The following is a 24643-nucleotide window of genomic DNA, read 5'->3' as shown; positions in this document are numbered from 1 at the left end:
TGTAGAGATAGACATTCTCTCTCCTGTAATTAGTAAGATGCTTGTTCTATTCATCAAACCTATTTCTGTCCTCTCATGTCAAGCAAAATAATTCTAATTTTTCTTCCATATTATCTTCCTTTAGGAATGGATGTCACTTATGTATGAAGTTTTTACTTCTCTTGGCTAAGCTTCTCCAAATTTTTCAATCGATTCTCACATTGTTGTCATTCTTTGTGGTAGTTTTCTGGAGGTAGCCTTAGTCTCAGTTGAAATCAATAATTACTCCAAAATCGCAGCCAGCTGGTAAAAATATAAATGTTTATTTCTCCTTCCAAATTAGCCCAGTTAGTTGAAGTCTATCTCTCTGCCTGGCTCCAAGAGATCTTGCAGCTTTGTCCTTGGCTTCTGCCTCTGCTGTGGAACATATTCCATTGATAGTTGTTTTGACTCTTGGTCTATTCTGCAAAACTATTTCAGTTCCTCTCACCCTACAGCTGGATTAGGCTTCCTCGTGTGTAATCTGATCACATCATTCTTTTGCTCATTGGCTCACTATCATTTGGTCTTTGAATGCAGGGAAGCTATACCTTTAACATCCTGGCATTCAAACAAACAAACCACCATCCATTCTTTTTTTGCTATTCCTCCCTCCTGGATATTAAATCTACTGTATCAGTCATTGTGCTAAATTCTGGGAATACTTAAAAAAAGAAAGGGCTGGATTTTGAATCAGGTTCTCCAATGAGGCACTGTTTTACACTGTACCTCATATTTTTATTATAATTCACATATATTATATTCTATTATAAGACTAACTTCGTAAGATTATTGAATTATGTAGTAATGAATTATGTAGTAAGGAATCATAGTTTAAAGTGAAAAATAATTTTAAAGTCTGCATGCAAGACATTGGAGATACCAGGAGAAAAATGAAATGGTCTGCCTTGGAGGCACTCTATCAGTGGATCATACATAAATAAAACACAAACATAAATTGATGAGTGAGAAGAATCCCAGGGAATTCCAGGGATTCCAGTGGATAGAAATCTAACCTTGGAGCCAGAAAGATGAACTTAGTACTGACTGCCACATACCTATGTGGCCCCAGGCAAGTCACTTAATTTCAGTAATACTGAGCACTAAGCTGCCACTTGGAATAAGTGGGTACACTTGAAATGAGTTTCCTCATTTGGGTGTTCCCCATGATAATGAAATCCCTCCTAGAGGGACCATGGATAATGAGAAAGGTTCATGTAGAAGGTGGGTCTTCAAGGAAAGAAGGGATTCTGAGGTGGAGCTGATGATAAGAGTGCATTCCAATCATGGAAGATAGTTGTTGTGAATGCATGAAATGGGAGATGGAATGCTCTGCCATGAGGAAAGGCAAAAAAAGGGGAATATGGAATAAGAGTGGAAAGTAGTCTGGAGCCAAGCTCTGAAGGGCTTTGAAAGCCATATTTGAGTTTATATTTTTTCTTTGGGAAAGTAGAACCATTGCAGTTTATTGAATAATAATGCAATCAGGCTTGTGTTTTATAACACTTGGTATCAATACATTCAGACTGTATTTGTGAGACTGTTGGTTAAGAACAGAACCATGGTCTGATAGGCAGAAAGAATGTAATCAGCTATGCAAAAGGCAGAGCTACACCATGAGTATACCTGTTAGCCCAAGACCACGTAGCCATAAGCTATTAACCTAGGGACCAGGACAAGAGTTATAATGTTGAGATTGTATACTACCATTGTCAAGCTAAACAGCTAGGAATTATATACGTTACTCACATTCTTCAACATGTCTGCTAAGATCTCTGTTGGGCATATACTACCACGTTAGAAACTTGAGAATGCATTCTTTGTTTTAACAGTCTTGGTTTTTAGCAGTCAGGTCATGTTTGTGGCTTTTGCTGCCTTTTTTTAACAGTTAAAAATTTAATTTAATTAATTTCACTATTTAATGAATTTAACCAGTGAAATCATCTGGCTGCAGCACCATTTGTATAACTTAACTAACTAACTATTCAGAACCTGAAGGATATAATGTGGTTATTTTACATTATCCCTTTCCTTCCCTAAGACATTCTGAAAAATTTCATTTAGGATAAGAATAAAGCTTAGGATAAAGAATAAAGCTTTTGCTACCTAACTGTCCCATCATGTGTTATGTAATTTGTTTCCCTGGTCCTAGCATGTGCTTTGTAAATCTATGTGTTTCAGGTATATGTATTATTCCTGTGTGATCAAGAAGGGACCTTAGTGACTCATTCATCATAACTGATAACATTATTGGAACTGGAATCCAAAAATGGTTCTGCTAACTTTTAAGTCTCCTATTCTTTCCTCTATCACCACTGAGCTAACTTGCCTCTCACACAAGTAGGAAGAAGGGACTTCGTGGAATAAAGACATGGGATTCCCATCCCATGCAGGGAGAGAGAGAGAGATGGGCCTATATGCATGGTATCTAAAGCTTGAAGGGCCACAAAAGACATCTCACTCAATCATATAATTTTAGCTCTTATGAAACAGACCTAGGACATACCCATGTAGTATTTGAACATGCATCCTCTAACAGGAGAGGTTGGTCACTAGAGATTTCTTCCCCAATACGCTGGCATTTAGGGAGGGTGCCTAGAGAATTAATTTCATTATTTTCCACCTGACTGACTTTCTGGATTTCATGATCTTCATAAACTCATCTTTCTACAAAATTATTTCTGAAACTGAAAATTTTCCCACACCAGCTATAGGACTTTATCATGCCCCAATGCTAGTATTCTGCCCCACCCTATTTTTTTCATCTTTGTATGTATGTATCTTATGTAGCTTTTTGTTTTCCTCTACTCTATTGCTTAAAATCAGGTACAGGTATAGTTCTCTCTTGTTCATATTTGTATCCCTAGCTCTTAGCAAAGTGCTTGGCAAGATTTGATTCTTTAATGTGAAGAGGTGGTGGGGTATAATACAAAGAATCTTTGCATAGGAAATTTGTTCTAGTCTCAGCTTTACAGTGATAATGAGTATATCATGTCCCTTCCCTGGCCTCAGTTTCTCCATCTGAAAAAAACTAAGGAGGTTGATGTCCAAAAGTCCTTTCCAATTATACCCTAGTATTCCAATTCTATTCTGCACCTCCATTTACTAAGGTCAAGAATCTTCATGCTCGTCTCTATATTGAAGCCCTGGAACAAATGCTTTACTCATAATGGGAATTTTGTAAATGAAGATTCAAAACCACTTCTGTTGACTATTTTTTTAAACTGGGAATGTGGATTTTAGGCTTAGAAATAGGTTGAGGGAAGAGGTCATAGTAATACTTGCTCATCAATGAACAAAGTTTTAGTGTTTTAGTGTATATTATTTGAAGACACAAATATAGAGACTACCTATACTGATTGTAGCTTATAGTTTTACTGTGCCTACTTGCCCTTTGTCAAAAGACAGCCTGTGACCAGTCTGGGATTCCTTGGATAATAGAAACAGTGTTTCTGTGGACCACTAGGAAGGGTTTAAAAATTATGACCCTATCTAAGGATCATAAATTGCTCAAGCCTCTGAATTGTGATATAGACATATCATTTTTTTAAATAAAAATTCTTTCCCATCACTATAACCTCCACCTTTCAAATGTGACTGCATATTCTTAATCCTGCCTCTACTTAAAATGTAATATAACTTAAATCAAGTTGAAAAACAGGAACAAAAGAGTTAGTAAGCCTACCAGAAACACGAAGTCCTCGTTGGAAAACTTCATACACTGTTGTGGCATCAGAATAGTAATAGTTGATAAAGTCATCATTGCGTTGCACAGCACCCCGCCTGGCTCCTCCCTAAAGTGTAAGTCCATGGTTAGACTCAGGCTTATTTTTAACCCCTCCCCCCCAATAAAACAACTGCTAAGAATAGGTATTTTTTCTATAATATATGAAATACCCACTTATACTGAAATATAATAAGTTAATAGACTGCAGTTTAAGAACTTCTGTCTATGTAGTTCAAGCCCTCAATATTGCATTTCTGAGAAAGCTTGAGCTAGGAGTACTCGAATTTTGGTAGACTGCTTTAAATAAATATAATAAACAATTTATCACTTTTCAGCAGCACCAAGTTATAGTCATTCATTGTGGTTGGTCAGCAGAATGTGGTAAACAAAGACAGGGTTACCTGAACTCCCACTGACTGCTTTTCCAAGTCCACAAGGGGACAGACTGGCCGAGGTTTGTTAACCAGCCATAGGAAGACGGTGATTCCAACGGTCAGTAGACTAATCACCACTGGTGTTGGAAGTGGGGAGAACAGAAAGTTCAAGATGAAAAGCATCTTTGTGGAGCAGCAACAGCAAATTTACACCTAAAAAGAAAGAAACTAAGAGTTAGAAATGTTCATTACCAGTTTTCTTCTACAAAGAATTTGGAGGATCTGGGGGATAGGGTAAGCTAGCCTGTCACTAGCTACTAATATTGTGAAAAGCAACCAAATCCTGCCCTTTCTTTGAGCCCCAGCCCCTTCTACATGAAGCACTTCTTGATTGTCCTTAATTCTAGAAGGGACTTTCCCTTCATTAATTATTTTCCAATTTATCTTGTCTAAAGTTTGTACATAGTTGTTTCCATGTTGTTGTTACTGCTATTAGACTGTGACCTTCTTGGGAGCAGGGACTACCTTTTGGACTTTTTGTTTTCCTAACACTTAGCAAAGTGCCCAGCGATAGTAGCTGCTTAATAAATTCTTACTTGGGTCTCTAAGGAGGAAAACAATAAGATAGAAAAAAGTATTTCTTCAGACAGTTCAGAAAATTGTTCTTTTTTGACTGTCATTTAGAGTGAAGTGACCAATGAGAAACTAAGTTAACATTCTACTTATTGTCAGGAATTTATTCAGAAAAAGGTCCTAGGCTTGTATGCACTGATGATCAAAACCAGTAACAGCAATATTTGAAATAGTTATTATGATCAAGAGTGATATACAATAGTTCCAAAGAAAATTCTCTTTGCCTCCAGAGAAACAACTGACGAACTGAATATAGCTTGAGAAAAATTTAGGTAGGTATATTTTTATGGAGTATTTATCACAAGAATATTTTACATGTATGAATATGTATATGTATATCTAAATATATGTATATATATTTATACGTATATGTATATTTATGTATATTTATACGTATATGTATATGTTTAATAGCCTTTTATTTACAGGATATATACATGGGTAACTTTACAGCATTAACAATTGCCAAACCTCTTGTTCCAATTTTTTACCTCTTACCCTCCCCCCACCCCCTCCCCTAGATGGCAGGATGACCAGTAGATGTTAAATATATTAAAATATAAATTAGATACACAATAAGTATACCTGACCAAAACGTTATTTTGCTGTAGAAAAAGAATCAGACTCTGAAATGTTGTACAATTAGCTTGTGAAGGAAATCAAAAATGCATGTGTGCATAAATATAGGGATTGGGAATTCAATGTAATGGTTTTTAGTCATCTCCCAGAGTTCTTTTTCTGGGCATAGCTAGTTCAGTTCATTACTGCTCCATTAGAAATGATTTGGTTGATCTCGTTGCTGAGGATGGCCTGATCCATCAGAACTGGTCATCATATAGTATTGTTGTTGAAGTATATAATGATCTCCTGGTCCTGCTCATTTCACTCAGCATCAGTTCATGCAAGTCTCTCCAGGCCTTTCTGAAATTATCCTGCCAACAGGTACTTTTCAATCTAGTGGCACTGGCTTCCTGACTTCTATCTTCATATATCTCTAAGGTCTATGCATTTTCTCTAGTTATCCTCCATACCTGGAATGCTCCATTTTTCTTGTATACAATTACCTTTGTTTATGTATTCACATACCTTAGATTGTAAGCTCCTCAAAGGAAGGGGCTGTCTCCTTTTTCTCCTCCTTTTTGTCTCCTTTTCTACCCTAGCACATAGCACAATTCCTGGCACATAGTTAGTGCTTAATAAATGTTTGTTGAATATATTTTAACATATTTAACATATATTGTACTACCTGCCTTCTAGGGGATGGGGGGCGAGGGAAGGAGGTGATAATTTGGAACAGGTTTTGCAAGGGTCAATGTTAAAAAAAATTACCCAAGCATATGTTTTGCAAATAAAAAGCTTTAATAAAAAATAAATGTTTGTTGATTGATCTAGAAAACCATTTGGAGATGAATTATCATTCAAGCAGATTCAACATAAGTTCTGACTACATCTATATAGAGGGCTGGCCATAGTTCTGAACGAACCAAGCAGTCAGTCACTAAACTTTAGGATTTAGAATCACTAAAACTTGATGAGGGATGTTAATCATTCAGGTATAAAACACCAAATACTATGCTAAAGTATAGGGATACAAAATAAGGCAAAAGATGGTACCTGTCCTCAAAAAACTTGCTATTCAATGGGGGAAGACAAGAGGCTGAAAAAGAGGAATTGAAAAAGAGCCAAACACTTGGCTAGGTGGGCAAGATGACATTGAAAGAAATATAGCTATTTGGGAAATGAAAATATGGATGTGCTGAGCATCCTCCTTAAATGTAAGATATGGGAGGAGCTCACTGCTGTCTGTCCTGCTTCTTTTCCAAGTAGAGGAAGGGAGGAATTCCAGGGACAGGAAGTATGGAAGATATTTGAAAAAACTCACAGGTTGATGTGTTCTTATAGAATGAAGAGGTTCTGGGGAGCATGATGCTCAGAGTAATACAATCAGATGGGAAAAGAACCTTTTCATTTTAGAAAGGAAGGGAAAAAAATCTCTCCTAAAGGAAATAGATAACCACTTAACACCAATCTTTTCACATTGGGAAAATGTGATGATCATACTACTAAGTTCGTGTATAAAACTAGTATAGTACTTATATAGTATATTAATTTATAGTATAGTAATTTACTTATAGTATCACTGTCTAATATACTAATTAGAAGAACAATGGCTAATTTCTGTCATATCTTTGGAGAAAGGAGGAATTTATGGTCAGAGAAGAACTAGAGGACATTATGAAATGCAAAAATGGATCATTTAGATTGGTGAAATTGTGATCTGATTCAACCATTCAGGAGAGCAAATAACCAAAGGTCTATAAAACTGCTTATCCTTTGATCCAGCTGTATCACTACTGGCCTATATCCTAAAGACATCATATAAAAAAAAAAAGGACCCACACATCCAAAAAAAAATCATTTTCTAGTAACAAGAAATTGGAAATTGAGTAGATGCCCATCAGGTGGAGAATAGCTATTTTATAAGAAATGATGAGCATGCCGATTTCAGAAAAGCCTGGAAAGACTTATATGAACTGATGCTGAGTGAAGTGAGCAGAACTAGGAGAATATTGCAGGCAGTAATAGCAAGATTTTATGAAATCAACTATGAATATATTTAACTCTTCTCAGCAATGTGATGATTCAAGATAATTCCATAGACAGAGGATGGAAAATGACATCATCCATATCCAGAGAACTATGGAGATTGAAAGTGAATTGAGGAATAGTATTTTCAACTTTGTTTTTTTTTCTCTTTTGGTTTGATTTTTCTTGCACAATATTACAAATATGGAAATATGTTCAAAACTATTATACAGGTATAATTTACATCATATTGCTTGCTGTTTAGGGCAGGAGACAGGTAAGAAAGAATTTGGAACGCAAAATTGGAAAAATAAAATACTATTGAGAAAAAAAAGGTAGAACGTAGACATCGTGGCTCCCAAATCTAAGACTCCACATCCATATGTTAATAATGTATCAGATTTTCAAGATATTCTTGAATAGTTGATAGGAATGTACTACTATCCTTCATTATCATGAATCCTTTGAAGTTTTATGACCTCTATCAGATGGCGTTTCAGGCAATCTAGCATGATTCATTTCCTTTTCTCCTAAACCATTCTAAGTTATGAAAGAATTGGGTGGAACAAATTTAGAGGAGGGTAGGGAAAGAGGAAGAGGAAAAACATAGGAAGTTTTGTGATTAAGAGAAATAAAGAACTCTCCATGCTTAGAAGTCACCTGTTACACAAGTGATTTATTCATATATGACTGTCAAAATGGGTTCAAAATAATCCTTTAAGCCAGATCCTGTGAACTTAAAAAAAAAACCCAAAACTGATAACTATAGTGCAACATTTAATTCTTTGTATTGTTTTATGCATTTAAAAGCATCACTGTTGAAGAATATCTATAGGCTTTACAGTCAAAAATGATCATGACATAGAAAAGTTAATAACTCTTTCCCTAAACAAAAGATATGATATTTCCCTGATATAATGACTTCCTCCAGAGACCATATTTATAGGCACAGTTCTTGCCTCCATTTGGCTAGTATTTCTTACATTTTTCTTACCAACATAATTCTGGCTCACAGTAAAATATAGGAATATTGGTTTATGGATTCCTTTCTTTCGAGCAAACACTTGCTCAAAATGCAATTTAAAAATAGCTTATCTTTATCTGGAGACAAAAACTATTATAATATTACACAACAAATAAAAGTTTAAAGAGAACAGGAAACTCCTGAGAGTAAGAGTAAGAGAGTAACAGATGCCAGTTCATCTGAAGCAGACAAAGTGGAGGGGGAAAACCAGGTTCCTAGGGAAATTGCTAAATTTGTTTCAATAGGTCTCTTGTTAATTCAGTCCACAGATCAGAAGCGGCTCCCATTGCTCATGATTTTAACTTTCAGGTACTAATTAGTGTCTTCTTCTTGAAGTTTCATCTTTAACCCCCATGCCTTAGGGCCCCTCTTTTCTCTTCAAGCATTGAAAAGTTCCTGGGCTTTCCTCATTCCACATCCCAGGATCCTTCAGTTCCTCCTCCCAGCTAGGAAGGACTATATTATCCATCATCCTTGCAAATAAAGAGCTATACTTGATTAAATTAGTTAACTAGTTAGATTTCACTGCTCAGGCAACCCTGTCAGAAAATGCCACTATTTGGTTTCCTTCATCCTTCCTACTCCCCTGGGTTTCAGATCGTCTCTGAAATAGCTGAAATCTCTAAATGCCAAGTATGTCCTTCTCTTCTCTATAGGTTCTATCTATTTTTTATTTAGTCAAAAAGACTGTTTAAAACAGACAGAAATGCTTCTCTTCTTTTCTGATTTTTTAAAATAAATACATTCTGGTTAATCCAGAAACCAAGCAACCTACACCAAGTCATATTAAGTTTTACCTTAAATATTCTTAACTTTAAGTCAGACTCCTTTAGCAAATTGGTGAATCCTTTTTAATTTAAAAGTTTTTAAATGCATACAATGAAATGCACAGGATTATAAAGGAAACTATTTTGAAAAGTTTATGGAACACAGAAAAAGAATTTCTCGTCTAAATGTAAATACCTACATTTACTTTTTTCACTATTTCCCAGTTGTGCCTAAGTGCTTCCTGTCCTCATATTTATAGTTTCATATCATAGATTTAGAGTTCTCAAGGTTTTAATTTACTTTACCAGGAAACTGAGGCCAAAAGATGTTAAATGACTTTCCCAGTAATATAATTCTTCTTGATTTCAAGTTCAGTGTTCTAACCATTAAATCACATTAACTCTTAAAACAAGTTCAGATTATTTCTAAATTCTAAATTATGATTTCTTAAATTATAGATTCAGAATTGGAAAGGACTCTCTAGAGTTCTAAGCTAACCCCTATTCCAACAGGAATCATTTATAAAGTATTCTTGACATGACTTGTTTAGCCTCTTTATGAAAAAAGTATTTTTGATAAAAGGGAATTTAGCTACTTTCAAGGACAGTGTATCCATTCTATTTAGAAAATTAATTAAGTCAAGATATCATTCTCTTGTAATTTCTACCCATTAATTATAATACTCTGGCCAAACAAAAAGTATTATTAATGTGGCCACATTGTGTACAGAAATGTCCAGTTAATTATTTTTGTTGTTGTTGTTGTTGAGACAATTGGGATTAAGTGACTTGCCCAGCGTCACACAGCTAGGAAGTCATGTCGTCCTGACTTCAGGACCAGTTAATTTTTTCAAATGAAAAGAGATTTAAATAATTCTGGTAGTATTTAAGAAAAGTGGTCCTTACACTTAAATTTGTATGTGACCTACATATGTGTATGTAACCTGTTACACAAGTAATTTATTCATATGACTATGTCATCAAATCGCCACTAATCAGAGAAATACAAATTAAAGACCCACAAATGCAAAAGAAAAAAAAAATTATAAATGTTGGAAGAGCTGCAGGAAGACAGGAAGATACACCACTGGAGATCCTGGTGAATGGGTACAACTATCCTGGAAAGCAATTACAAATTATACACTAAAAGTTACTAAACAGATGTGCTTTTTGACCCAGGTGAATCACTGCCCGAAGAGATCAAATAAAGAGGGAAAGACTTCCTATTTTTTGGTCACTTACTCTAATATCTTTCATTTCAAATTGAAAGACCAACTTGCCCAAAGTCACACAAATTTTAACTAACAGAGCCAGAACTCCAGTCTACATCCCCAACTACAGTTGCTTCAACATATTTTATTGGCAAATCTGCAAATGAAGATTCATAGTGGGATCCCCAATATCAATTAAACTACTTTTAGAGCTAAGAAAGGTCATAAGAGCATATTTTTGTGCCATCTTAGAAAATGTTGGTTGGTATCAGATTAGTGTATTTGAGGGAACATTCTTATTAATTATATTGTATAATATGAAGAATTCTGTAATGATGAAAAGGCAAGAATTAGCAGGGGGAGGGAGACAAAGAGAAAGCTATTGTTAGGAATATTTACTATGCAGTCACACTGGCTTTGTGATCCTTTTAAAGGACATGACAATTATTTTTGCTTTAAGATTGAACAGCTAATTATTTTTCACACAATGAGTTTTAGATTGTAATTTAGAGAAAAAGATGTCTCCGCTGTCTAGAAAGTGGTGTGTTTAATTCTAATTAGCTTCTTGACTTTTTTTACATGTACAGGCTTATCCAGTGGTGACCAAAAAAAAAAGCTCATTAAAAAGAGACCAGTGACCAAGTTTTCCCTACCATCAAGTCCAGAATACAGTCTTCGATACCACATCAAGTCATCAAAAAGGCTCTGAACCCAAATATTCTACAGAGAATAGTGTTGGTGGCATGGGATACAATGTGATTTTTCTCCTTGGGTAGCAAAAAAAGGGGTGGTGAGAAAAGGGGGCAAATTATATTATACCATGTAGTATGAATGGATATATGATATTGATTTCATTGGCTAGGAAAACAGTATGGGAGTGTTAGTATGTGGGACCTAGAATTGCCGAAAGTTTAGATTTACCTATGGTTACAAAATGAGTTATCAGATGCAGAATCTGAATGTAAGACTTCCTGATTCCAAGTTCAATATTGTATCTACAAGGCAACAAGAGCCTGGTTCTGGTTTCTGTTCACTCCAAATATTAGGCAAGTCATTCACACATATTTACTGCTGATAGGAAGAAACTAGATAATAATTGGCAATATAATTCTGCAAGAGGCAATGAGATAGCTTTAGTAAGCCCAAGGGCCTTATACTGGACAAGTTCTGTTTTGTTTCAATCTATCCAGAGACTGATTTCAATTTGGCTAAAGTTTCACAGCATCAGAAAATGGCATGGAAACTAAACATAATCAACTAACATGACCCAAGCAAAGAAAATGAGGACACAGATCATCCTTCATATCTCATTTTCAAAGAGACATGTAAATCATTTGGTAGGAAAAGGAAGCTATCCATACATGAAGTCTTGAAAGTGTGGCTATCTTCTCATTAAGATTAATACATCTAACATGAGATTAATACATCAATACATAGCCCTGTGTAGCCTCTGTATCCCAGGAATTTTAAAGTCTGGTTGGGAAAAGAAGACATTTATATGTTCATGGGAGAAAGTTATTTTGTGATAAATGTGTAGGAGAAAAATCCAATGTATTATTGGATCCTAAGAAAGATTATCACTTCCTCCTAGGGAGGGGAGTAAGTCAGAAGAAATATTTACTACTTTTGACAGAAAATTGAACCTTTTAATTTTTCATTGCTATAAGTGAATAAAATTCCCACTGCCAATGCAAATTGTCAACTACTCTACAAGTCCTATAAAGAACAATAAATTTCCCAGAGCCAGGACTTGAACCCAGGCCTTCCTAATTCCAAAGCTAATCCTTTATCCGTAATATTGATCTGCCTACTGAATTTACCATGTTACAGTTACAGCTTTCCTACATGTCTTGTTTGATACTGACAAATCTGTCAGTTAAATAGGCCAGTCAAGAAAGCCCAAGGAATTACTTGGTCTGAAGTCCAATAATTGACAGCATAGTCAGAGCATCCAAGTGTTTCAATTTCTAGTCCAAATCTCTCTTTACTGTCTATAACTTGTATGGTCTTCTTGTCCTTTTCTGTGATCAAGAATGCTTACAATTCTATTTATATTACTAGGTTGCTAATCAATTCTTCAATCAGGTCCAATAGTCCTGACGGAACAGCTCCCACTTATCTAGGCCTATGAGTAAAGATATATCAAATAGTCTTTGGAGCAATTTCCTTGGTATTAAGGAAGACTATTGGACCTGTGGGGAGTTTTTCCTTGAGTAACCAATTTCTAAATTCATTAGTTGACAGGTGGCATAGCAAAGCTCTGGGAAAAACAGTCTCTGCCTGCAAACTTACATCCTGATAAAAAGAAGCTGAAAAACTGGGGAAAGGAGCATGGTGGAGTGGGAGGTTAGAAGGTCCCGATAGTGAAGAAACGGACAGAGAAGAAAGAATTAACATGACATTAACATGAATTAACATGGATGCTTTTGCCTCTCTTAGGTCCACTGGTATACTCTGCTAGAGTATACCAGTGGAGTATAGCTGTAGGAGGCAGCTAAGGAAAAGATAAAAAGTTAGGTGACATGACCCAATTAAGTATTATGAGCAAAGTAGTCTGGAGTAGATTTAGCTTTTCCTTAAAGGACAAAGAATGTAAAATAGCTCAGAGCTATCTGGTTAACTTGGAAATCCAATTCAAAGAATAAATATCTACCTTGCATTGGAATGGTTTCTTTTATCACACTTATAAAACTATGTATTCTGTCTCTCTCCTTTTTTCTCTTTCTTTCCCTTTCTCTCTGTCCCTTTCCCTCTCCCTCTCTCCCCCCTCCATCTCTGCTTCTATCTCTCTTCCTTTTCACAAAAACAGAACTAATATGAATAATGTCAGAGTGAAAATTTCCCCAAAATAACTTTCAGACTAAGCCATTCAAAGTTCAAGAGACCAAATCTTAACCATGAACCAGAAAGACTGCTGTTAGCATTTCTAAATAAAAAATAAATGTGGCTGGGGAGGCACTGTACACCCTTATTCTCAAAGGAAATGGAAGAAAAAAGTTGAAGATACAGCAACAAGTACCAAACACATGATTTTAGTAAGTCAGAAACCTAATAATCCTAGATTATCTCGTATTGCCCTAGATACCCCAAAACTAATGTTTTGTATGAAAGCCCAGAAAGTGTTACAACTACCACCAAAACCCACTTTTGACAGGCAGACATTTCACATTTCTCCATGCTTTACAAAATACTGCTCAGACTCTGCCTCCCTGACAGCTGGGGGGAAACATTTGTTTGTTTTTCTTAAAGATAAGAAACCAGAGCAAAAGTTGAGAGATGAGTCATGGGACCAAAAGGGATGTGGCCTGCTAAAGGTGAACTTTTAGGCTAGGCTGCAGTTATCTGTAATTGGGTCCAGTATGAACTTATCCTTCATTTAGATAACTTTCTGGTGGGTAGAGACTTATCAACCAACTAGTTTTACTTTCCTAAGGTGGGCAAATCTCTATAATGCTCCTAAGTCCAAGAGTTCAGCTACCTTCCATATCTACTATATGTACATACATCTCACTGGGGAAGATAGAAGCCCTATTAAAAAAAAAAATGAGGGGGGCTCAAACTAGTTGGTTGCTCCAAGTTTTGGGCCATGGTAGCTCATATGTGCAGGTTAGTTTATCCCAACCATGCTTTATAACCCTTTTTGCCATCCAGTCTGTCACTAAAATATTCTCTCAATAACTTTCATGATCTCTAGAGACTATCCTGAAGAACTGAGTGGCTCAGTTCTGTAACTCCTACTTTGGGAATGTGGGATCCTGAATGGTGAGGAACCTAAACTCTGCTAACCTGGCAAATTGTACTGCCTTAAAGGGTACCCTGTTTCTTTCTTCCTTTATCCTTTTTTGCTTTTTTTTTTTATAATCAAATCTACCATTGCCTCTGAAAACTGACATATTAATTGATATCTCTAATGTCTTATTCACCATCTCAGGACAACATTCTTCACTCAGAGCAGGAACTTGTCTTATTTTTGCAATCCCTGTTTGACACTTAGTAAGTACTTAATGCAGATTATCATCTGCATTAGAGATGAGGAAAAAATGAAATTTTTTTTTAATCAAATGACTGACTTTATATGACTATTTAAAAGCACTCGCATACATTCAGTGAGTCTGCTGGGGATCTAGGCACATGCCTAAGATTTTAAAATCCTATGTGAATTTATTTCAGCAGCAGGCATTTGTCATTCAGTTCTATCCGATTCTATGTGACCCCATGGACTTGGGATTTTTTTTTTTTTTTTTTTTGGCAAAGATACTGGAGTGGTTTGCCATTTCGTTCTCCAGTGTTTGCTTATTTGGCATATCAGGAACAGAGGCAAATAAGTGTTAAGTAACTTTGCCCAGTGTCACAAAGCTAATAGGAGGCCATATTACTTCTTGACTCCTGGACCCAATGTTCTATCCATTGCACCATCTAGCCACCCCTGCCATTGCTTAGTATGCTTTATATGTCTTACCTATATACTTCAAGCAATTCGTTTTGTTTTGTTTTGTTTTTTGCTGAGGCCATTGGGGTTAAGTGACTTGCCCAGGGTCACATAACCAGGAAGTGTTAAATAAGACCAAATTTGAACTCAGGTCCTTCTGACTTCAGGGCCAATGCTAGGTACCACCTGACCTAGCTGCCCCTACTTCAAGCAATTTCAAGAGTTTCTTTGTCCCCTAGAATATGGAAGTTGACATCCTTGGTATTTCATTAAGTTAGAAGAAAGTAAGAAAAGGAAATATAGAACAGATTTAGGTGGTTGTATTCAAGAATCAGATTTAGGTGGTTGTATTCAAGAATCAATCTATAGAATCAACTGAACCCTGATTTTCTGCTCTGTGGTGTATTGGCAGAATGTTTAAAATATATTTTCAGCTACTTTATGACCTGTCATAATATTATCAAAACTGCCTTTCCTTCTTCTGTTTATATATGCTCAGGAAAGACAAATTAGTTTTGAACTTTAACAAAAATTATGATTAGGAAAATAAAATTTAGGAATAATATAATTCTGAAGCTAAAAGTAACTTTAGATCATGTAGATCAATTTTTGGATTATCACTGCTACTTCATTCTTCCCTTTATTGGTATAGAACAGTGAGTCAGACTTAGAGGGAAGTCATTGTGAAGTACACTTCATTAAATTCATTTCATTAAATAACTTTAAAAACCCATAACTTTCTGTATGGTCAAGTCTCACATAACCTTTTCCTAATAAACATGGATATTTAATTAAAATACAAATTTGTTATGAAGTTCATAATAGCTTTTTGCCCTATATTTTCTTATAAGTTACTGAAAAAAATTTAGAGGTCCAAGAAATTGTTAAAAGAGGTCTCCAGCTGAAAATAACTTTCTTAATCTCAATAGGAGCTTCATCCATAACTACTCTGAAAGAGTTATGATAAAAAATCCTATCCATATCTAATTTTTCTTGAGGATTTTTATTTTCATTAGGTTAAGAGATCTATTTTTTCTTTTACAACTTTTATGAAAAAAGCTTTTTTTACAGCTTTTATGAAAATGTTTAATGAAGAAACAAACAAATAAATAAATAAAAAGATTGGGAACCTCTGGTGTAAACAGATCGAAGAATTTATAAGAATAGAATTCTTACACCTGGCAGAACCAGATCATCATACACGGCAACACGACTAAACAATGATTAATTCTGATGGACATGGCTCTCTTCTACAATGAGATGATTCAAATCAGTTCCCAATTGTTCAGTGATGGAGAGCCATCTACATCCAGAGAGAGGCCTGTGGGAACTGAGTGTAGAGCACAACATAGCATTCTCACTCTTCCTATTGATGTTTGCTTGCATTTGCTTTCTCGGGGTTTTTTCCTCCTTGATCTGATTTTTCTTTTGCAGCAAGATAACTGTATAAATATGTATACATTTAACATATTTAACATGTAATGGACTACCTGCCATCTAGGGGGGGAAGGAGGAAAAAGTTTTGCAAGGGTCAATATTGAAAAATTAGCATGCATGTTTTGTAAATAAAAAGCTTTCATAAAAAAAGCTTTTCATGAAAAAAAAAGAAAAAGAAATAAACCTGGTTAGCATCATGACACCTAAGAGAATGATAAAAATAGACCCTGTGGTCTGGTAGCTCAAACGGCCAGAGTATAGTGCTAATTAAGTCATATAAAAACTTGAGACTATCAATTTGACTGGGTTCTGTGGCTTTGAGCAAAATATAACTAAAGTGAACTTTAGTTCACAGACATTTTCATATAGTAAGTATATTAGACCAAGTTTTGGCAATTCCTTAATCATTTTATCCAAATCAGTTTTCTATTAAACTGTTATCACCTGCCTACCCTCCCTTACTGAGTTATTCTGAGAATTAAAGATAATATTCCTTATTTTGTATACTGCATTTATCTATAAGCATGCTGCATGAATTTTATTGATTACAAGATTAGAGAAAGGCCAAATGATCAGGTCACCCTCATTATCTTAGATCTAAGATTGAAAATTTACTTTAAAATGATTTTTAAAACTTTTTAACCAGTATAATAAATAGATCATTACACATGAAACTGAAAAATCTATTATACACAATTTGCTATTTCTTTTAATAAAAGTTATATAAATTCCTTTTTATTTTTCTCTTTTCACTTATTGCCCTAGAGAGGGGTACCATTAGACACAAATATGTACGATTGGGTTTGTGTGTGTGAAATCATTCTACACATACTTCTATTAATCTAAGATATTTACTCAACACACAAATTTGATCATGAACTATGGATTAAAATCTTGAATTTTGATATGTACTTATTTCAGGAGAAGACACACCTGACTTCCTTTAGTATTTTTTATTGCATCCCCTAACTATGTTAAAAACAGAAAAGTATAAGGTAATTCTTACCCTTAAAGAGGTTTATAGTATAATTTTAAGAATTAGCAAACACATGAATGGGAGAACAATTCAGTGTTAATCTGTTACACGTTGTAGTATATTAGAAATGACTTGGCAGTAAAAGTCATAGCTCCAGTACTTACAATGTGATCTTGAATAAATTGCTTAACCCCCGAATTTTTTATTTCTAAAAGTTTTTTATTTTTAAAAAGTTTTTTATTTTATAGTTTTATAGAATTTATAGTTTAGTTTTTATATTTTATAGTATTTTATAGTTTTTATTTCTAAAAAGTTTTATTTCTGAAGTTTTTTTTTTATTTCTAAAATAGAGAATACTTATACTACCTACCTCAAAACACTATTTAAATGTGAATTATTACTAGGGCCATGTTATCATAGGATTTAGAACTAGAAGGAAACTGGGAAAATCATCTAGTACAGCCTCTTTATTTTGCAGATGAAATAATCTGTATGTAGAGAAAAATGACTTCAGATCATAGGTATTAAAGCTGGAGTTCAACCCCAGTTTGATTGACTACAAATATAGTGTTCTATACTAGATCTAAGCATTCGCGCTGGAATTTGGAGAAGGGGAGGCAGTAAAGGTTTCATGGAGGAGGTAGATTTTGAGCTGAATCTTGAAAGGCAAATGATATTTAGAAAAAAATAAGGGGAAGAAAATGTTCTAGGTAGTTTCCCCATTCTCTCAGCAATCCTTGGTATCAAAGAAATACCAATAAAAATACCAATAAAAACTGGCTCTGAAGTCAGGAGGACCCAAATCCAACCTCAGACACTTAATACTTCCTAGCTGTGTGACCTGTCACTGTGTGACAAGTCACTTAACCCCAATTGCCTCAGCATAAATAAACCTAGCATGGATTTAAAACACACACACACACACACACATATATGTAAAAAACCCTTCCTTTGCTGGATAGAACTTTATCTTGAAATATAAAGAGAAGGGGGTAGCTAGATGGTGCAGTGGTTAGAGTGGTGGCCCTGAAATTAGGAGAACCTAAATTCAAATCTGGCCTCAGACACTTCCTATCTGCGTGACCTGGGCAAGTCACTTAACCCCAACTGCCTCAGCAAAAAAAAAAAAGAGAGAGAAGTCAAGGCAAAAGGCATTTAATATGCCTACTATATCCAAAGCATTATGCTAAACAATCCCTACAGCAAACAATTATGTATGAATGAGATATTAGATAAATTATTAAATTAGAAGTGAGGATGTGGAAGGACCAATCTGTATAATATTCAAAGTGACTATTTGTAACAACAACAAAAGCCAAAAACAAACTTGTAATTAAACTTTATGTCCAACAACTGGGGAATAATCGAATTATAATATGTGAATCTAATGTTAACGTAAAAAATCAAAAGATTTTTATTATATATTATTAATGTGAAAAACAAATCAACTGTACATATATATATAAGCACATATGAAAAAGAAAAGGAAAAAAATCAAAGATAGCAACATTTCAGCCTAATTTAGGACAGAGAGAAAAGACAATTGTTCTTTTAATTTGATTGTCTTTAAATTTTGTTGAAATGCTAGGGTTTTTCGTAAGATTTTATTCTTCTATTTCATTTATTTGTTGATGGCTAAGTTCCTAATTGCTTCCTTATTGTTTTTAAAAAGTAGACACTAAGGTTTGAAGCACCAGACTCTGGAATAGTTCTAAGACCCAGAGCACCATTAGAAACGGTATTTAGCAGAACAAATTTTCAAGTTCTGGGAAATATTCTAAAACATTAGAACAATTAATGCTGTAAAGTTACCCATGCATATAACCTGTAAATAAAAGGCTATTAAAAAAAAAATACAACATTAGAACAATTAAAAAGAAATAGGACACAAACTCCTCTTATAATGGGACAAAAAAAAAAAAACCCACCCCTGTTTGATATGCAATTTTACAACATTAAAGCATCCTACCTCAAATCAAAGAAATGTAGCATAAGAGATTATTACAGAGAAGATTTCTCCTTGCTTACTGCTAAGCAAGTGAATTCCAAGATATCACTGAAAAAAAGGAGGAATCTTATCATTTGATAATGATAAGTAATACATTTGTATTACACAGGAGAAATAAATACTGGGCTTGCTGTATGGTATCCATGCCAATGTTAATTGTGTTAAATGTGAAGGATTGTGAAAGTGTTTTTCTTGTCCTAATAATGTATCAGACCTTGCGCTATCTGGTCTGACCACTGATCAGGGATCAGATTATGAGAATCAAAGTACAAACCCCAAACTGGCACAGTCTTTGTCACAGGCTACCTCCTATCCCTTTATCTCAATTATAGGAGGTAGGGAAATGGATCAATACTTTGGTGGATGAAAAGGCCCAAAAGAAATATTTGGTAGCCTAGCCTTTCCTCCACTGAAATGCTATTAAAATATTCATTTATGTTTTTCCTTTTCTGAATTGATTCTACCCTACTACTCCTTGGATCCAGTACGGAATATCATGCTTGAGCAGGATTTTGATAACCTTAAATGTGACAGTGCCACAGATGGCAATTATTACCCTTCTCTCCATCAGAGGGTAATAACTGAATAGTGCTTTCTGCTCAGCTGCTTTTGCCAGGTACTCTAGCCACTTGATGGGGGAAGGGACCTGCCATCTATGACTGTAAAAGGAGTATCAGTTGTGTATCTGTCCTGCTAAGATTCTAGAAGAATAAGGGCAAGAACCTTGAAATTCTTACCTAGAAAGTTTACAATTTCCTGTTTTAGATATTTAACTGTCAAAAAAAAGCAAAGGGACTGAACTGGACTCATCATAATTTAACTTCCTATTAGATATAAGCCATATATCCCCTTAGCAGTTAGCATTTACATGTTTTACACTTTTAATTCCCATCCAGTTCTATAAATTTCCTTACCTCTTGGGATTACTTTTCTAATTTACCTTTTTTAATGAACAAACAACAACAAAATCTGAGAAAATCTTTGAAGTAAATACTTTTAAATAAACAAAACAAATTCTGCATTGACCATGAAATATAATACTAATTAAAATGATACACTCCTACTGGGCTAGTAAACCCACAAAATTAGATTGGAGAGGAAGGTGTGCTACTTAGTTATCTAGTTTCTCAGTGTGACTGCCTTATATTTGCTCCTTAGAAAGAGTATAAGAATTCACCCTTTTGGGGAACATATTCAAGATGATAGCGTAGAGGAAGCAGCCCAGCCAAATTCTAATGCTTCCCTCCTAACAACTATGAAATAACACAAATTGATTAGAGTGGCAGACCTAACAAAAGGTCGGAATGTGACATTTTTCCAAATAAGATAACGTGGGAGATTTGACAGCAGAGGTCTATGGCAATGGGATGGTGGCTGGCCTGGAGCAAATTCTGTGATAATACCAGCAGTGGGCTTCAGAGGTGGTTGGAAAAGCAGGAACAGTAGCTTCAGGAGCTCTTGGTCCAAAGATAGCAAAGGGGTTGGTCAAAAAAAGATTAAGGGAACCTTTGCTAGCACTGGGTGCGAGACCTGGTACTATTTGGCTATTCTACTACCCATACAGAGTTCTATGTCACAGTTCTAGGGAAGAAAGGAGCTCTTGTGATAACTCACAAGGAAGCAGGGTCTTGGACACAATTCTAGAAAGGAGAGGAATACTTATGGCTGCAAGAGACCCGATGTTCTGGCCACAATGCCAGGACTAAAAGGAATGCTTAGTGCTTGTGGCTGCAGTTGGCAGAGGCCAAAGGAAAGAGCAAGATAGCAGTGACTAAATTTTTTTCCAGATCACAACACCTTGAAAGTACCGAAAACTCAGAACTAGCTCTGAAAATAACAGCATGACAAAGTCTGAAGCTTGGGACAGTGTATTCCCTACCACCAAGCTAATAGAGTCTTTAATAGAGAACTTTAACATAAAATTCAAAGTCATGAAAAATTAGCAAGCAATAAAAAAACTTCATCAAAAATTGAATTACATGGAATACAAAGACAAATGTGGAAGATGACACACATACACACACATATATGTAAACAAACATGTAAACAGTATGAAAACTACAAGCAAAACCTCAAAAGAAAGATGTAAATTGGAAACAAGAATTCCTACAAGAGTGGCAGAGGAAAACTTAAGAAATGAGATTGGTGAAAAGAAAATTATGAAATGAGAATTAAGAATCCAACCATTTATTTATAACATTGAACCCAAAAGCAGAAATTACTAGGAAAATTTAAGAAGCAGGGTCAGCTCCATAGAGAATGAGCTAAGAAATCCTTTATTGCCCACTACATCAGAACCTCAAATACAAGGTTACACTCCATACAATTTAGGGCATACTTAGTAAAAACTTACTGGTAAACCATGGCACACTTTTGAAAACCATAAATGTGGAGTGATCACAAATTGCAGCGATGAAAGGAGTAGTCATATTGATGAATTCACAACTCACAACATTTTGCAATGAAAATTTATATTACTCTTTAACAAATCAACTGAACATGTATTTGAGTAGTCAAAGGAAAACCAGTGCTCTGTACTGCCACAGTAGCCAATGCTCTTAGTAATCTTGCAGTCTAATTATGGAAATAAGGCTAATATACGTGAAAGAATTTTTTAAATTAACATTAACTATTTATGAATTGAATAAAGACTAAAACTACCGAGAATTCTGAATCTCTCCCTATTTCCTGGATCCTTCTAAATTTCTTGCAAATATATTCATCTCCCTGAGCCTTAACACAAAAGCTATTTACATTTGAAAATTTTCCTCTCTGGTCCATCTCTTCAGGTCTGGGGCCTTTCCTCACTCAAAACTATTCTCTCTCCCAAATTACCAAGGATATCTCTTAGTGGTGAAATTAAAGGACTTTTCTCAATCTTTTTTGATAGGGGGTATTATTTTGTTTCTGGAAAAGAATTGTTTCTGGAAAGAATGTGTCAACTGAGAGTCCTATGACTCTCAGGTAATTTGCTATTACCTGTCACTTCCCAGACTGCAAAATGCATCTCTGGTCACCAATCCCTATTACTATGAAAACTTCTTGAAGGGAGGGACCGACTATATTATAGTGTCCCCAGAACTTGACATCAATGCCTAGTACAGAGAAAACCCCAAATGTCCTGTTGCCAAAACCTGAACAACATTGCTTTTCTCCAGTTTAAAAGTTGACTAACAAATCTAATTCAGACCTCACCTCACCTCCTAATAATCACTTCCTAATTGATCAATACTTCAAGCTTCTTCCTTATCATAGCTGTCAAAATCACAATCCTTAAGCACAGGTCAATTTCCTGCTCAATAAGTACTTGTATTGCCCCATTTGCTCTAAGACTAAATACAATCTTCTATTAAGCATTTAAAACAACCTTTCCCCAATTTAACTCCCCAGACTTATCATATTATTTCCTTTCTTATAGTCCAGACTATCCAACTTGCTTTCTCAGATGACATTCGATCTCCCATCTTTATGCCTTTGCATTGTCCTTCAAGTCTGGAGCGTTCACTCACCTTTATCTAAAGACTCTCCAGTTTCCTTTAAAGTCCAATTGAAGTGTTGCTTGCTACATGTTTTCTTGAATTCTACTACTCAAGCTTCTAGAAGACTTCCCCCTCTCCAACTCTTTTATCTTGAAAATAGCTATTGTAGATGTATGTAGATATTTTTCCAGATAAAAATCTAAGGCTTTCCAAGGGCCGGGATTATTTTATTTGTCTTTATAACCCCTGCACATAGTAGATTCTTAACACTAGCACATACTAAGTACTAAACATTTGTTGACTTATTGGAAAGTTTTTTCCAAGTGGTTGGACTTGAACTATGCTTGGAAAAGTTGTGAATTTTAAATGATAGTATCTTAAGTCAGATAAGATTCATGTTTTACTTGGTCCCTCCCCCATCATGGGAGGAGTAGAATGGGAGAAAAAAATGAAAGGGAGTGAGGGAAATTCAACTACTCCACCATTCCTACTTATCCACTTTAGTTCACTGCTAAGACAATCTGAGGTTTTTTCCCATCTCGAGATCCTATGAACAGCACACAGACTACTGCAAGATCAATAATACTAGTACCTGAACCCCAAAGACACTGAAGTCCAATCCTGCATGTCCACAAATCAGGAATGAAGGAAAATCGACCCTGGCTTCCTTATTGTTTCTTGCTACTCCCCAATACAGAAGGCACATTTCAAAGCTGGTTTTATATATAAAAACCAGCTTTGAAATATATATTTCTGTCCCCCCAAAACAGAATCATCTCACTGCATCTTCCCCCCTCCTTTCCACATCCTTACTTCGGGCAACCCGAGTTCTACATGATGTAATTCTTAATTTACAAAATCTCACAAAAATCTCTGAATAGATATAATAGGAAAAAAAAGAGAAAAGCTAGGAGAAAGCTAGGAAAGAAAAAAGAGACAGGGAGAATGAGAATCAGGGTTGCTCTACAGATCTTTCCCATACTTTCACAAGAGCCCTTGTGCAATTAGACCTCTTGGGGTGTTGCCCTTACCTGGTGTGGAAGTAGCATCAGTTTGGCAGCTCCGATTGGGAATTCCTTCCTAGACTCCTAAACCTCCCCCACAGTCCTGGGTCTCACTCAGGTCTGGCCAAGTTCAGGAGATCTCTTCCTTGAGATCAGACAGACAAGTCTCAGAGTCAGAGGTGGGGTGGTCACCCTCCATTAGTCCCCAGACCGTGTGTACACAGGTCAGACAAGAGAAAGCTCTCCCTTACATACCCAGGGCTCTCCACTTCCTGGTTGGTCTTTTATAACTGAAAGTGGAAGTGTTCTGACAGGAAAGAAGTCATCCCCCTAAGCCTTTTAACTTCTGCCTAAGAGACTTCCAATGGATTCCTGCATTATAAACCCAAATGAGCCTGCCCGAGCAAACCCTCACCGCCACCCCTCACCCGGCCACGTTGAACAGACCCAGGTTTCCCAGTCGCTCACTAAGCTAAGTATTTGAACAGAAGAAAAAGAGCCTTAGAAAAGCTAACCTTTGACCACACTTCTAGGAGCCAAGAAACTTCTTGCAACTATCAGGGACACACCTGCCTAGAGAATCCGAGGGGCTGCTCCATTGCTGACTGCAGCTTTTACTGGGACAGCCGAAAGATTAGGAGTTGGGACTGAGTGGGCAGAAACCCACCTCTAATCTCGGTTCCACGTGGCGTCACCTTATCTCCATACCACCCCTCACTTAGACAATTAACATATCTTGTTGGGATCTCCAGTAACATTCCTCTAATGAGATTTGCATGTGAAAGCTTGGGGAAGAATAAGAACCATTGATTGAGAATGGAAGCAGGGAAGCTTTTCTTTAGTAAAAGGGTTAATTTACTCTTTAATTTAAATTAGCTCCTCTTTAACTCTACACCCACCTCAGAAGTATTCAAGAATATAAAACCATTTTCCCCTCACAGATCTCATTTTTTCAAAAATAAATGGATTT

The 24643-nt window shown here is 35.7% G+C and overlaps 1 protein-coding gene across 8 annotated transcripts in view; it reads right to left on the bottom strand.

The window, feature by feature from the left end:
* Nucleotides 1-24643, bottom strand: part of ACSL5 (acyl-CoA synthetase long chain family member 5) — a 101825-nt gene that overhangs the window by 17982 nt on the left and 59200 nt on the right. For 6 of the 8 annotated variants that reach the window (XM_031955847.1, XM_031955854.1, XM_031955848.1 and 3 more), the window contains 2 exons: nt 4147-4332; nt 3704-3812 (listed from right to left, as the gene is read on the bottom strand). In XM_031955847.1, the coding sequence (XP_031811707.1) occupies nt 3704-3812; nt 4147-4302 (265 nt within the window). In that variant the 5' untranslated portion in view covers nt 4303-4332. Of the gene's footprint in view, nt 1-3703; nt 3813-4146; nt 4333-23700; nt 23955-24643 lie in introns of those variants that run through there. The other 2 variants (XM_031955853.1, XM_031955851.1) reach the window with 2 other exon arrangements.

The sequence above is a fragment of the Sarcophilus harrisii genome, chromosome 2 (genome assembly GCF_902635505.1).
Source record: "Sarcophilus harrisii chromosome 2, mSarHar1.11, whole genome shotgun sequence".
NCBI classification, from domain to species: domain Eukaryota; kingdom Metazoa; phylum Chordata; class Mammalia; order Dasyuromorphia; family Dasyuridae; genus Sarcophilus; species Sarcophilus harrisii.
The sequence above is the reverse complement of the archived record's forward strand: the minus strand, read 5'-3'. Positions and strand labels throughout refer to the sequence as shown.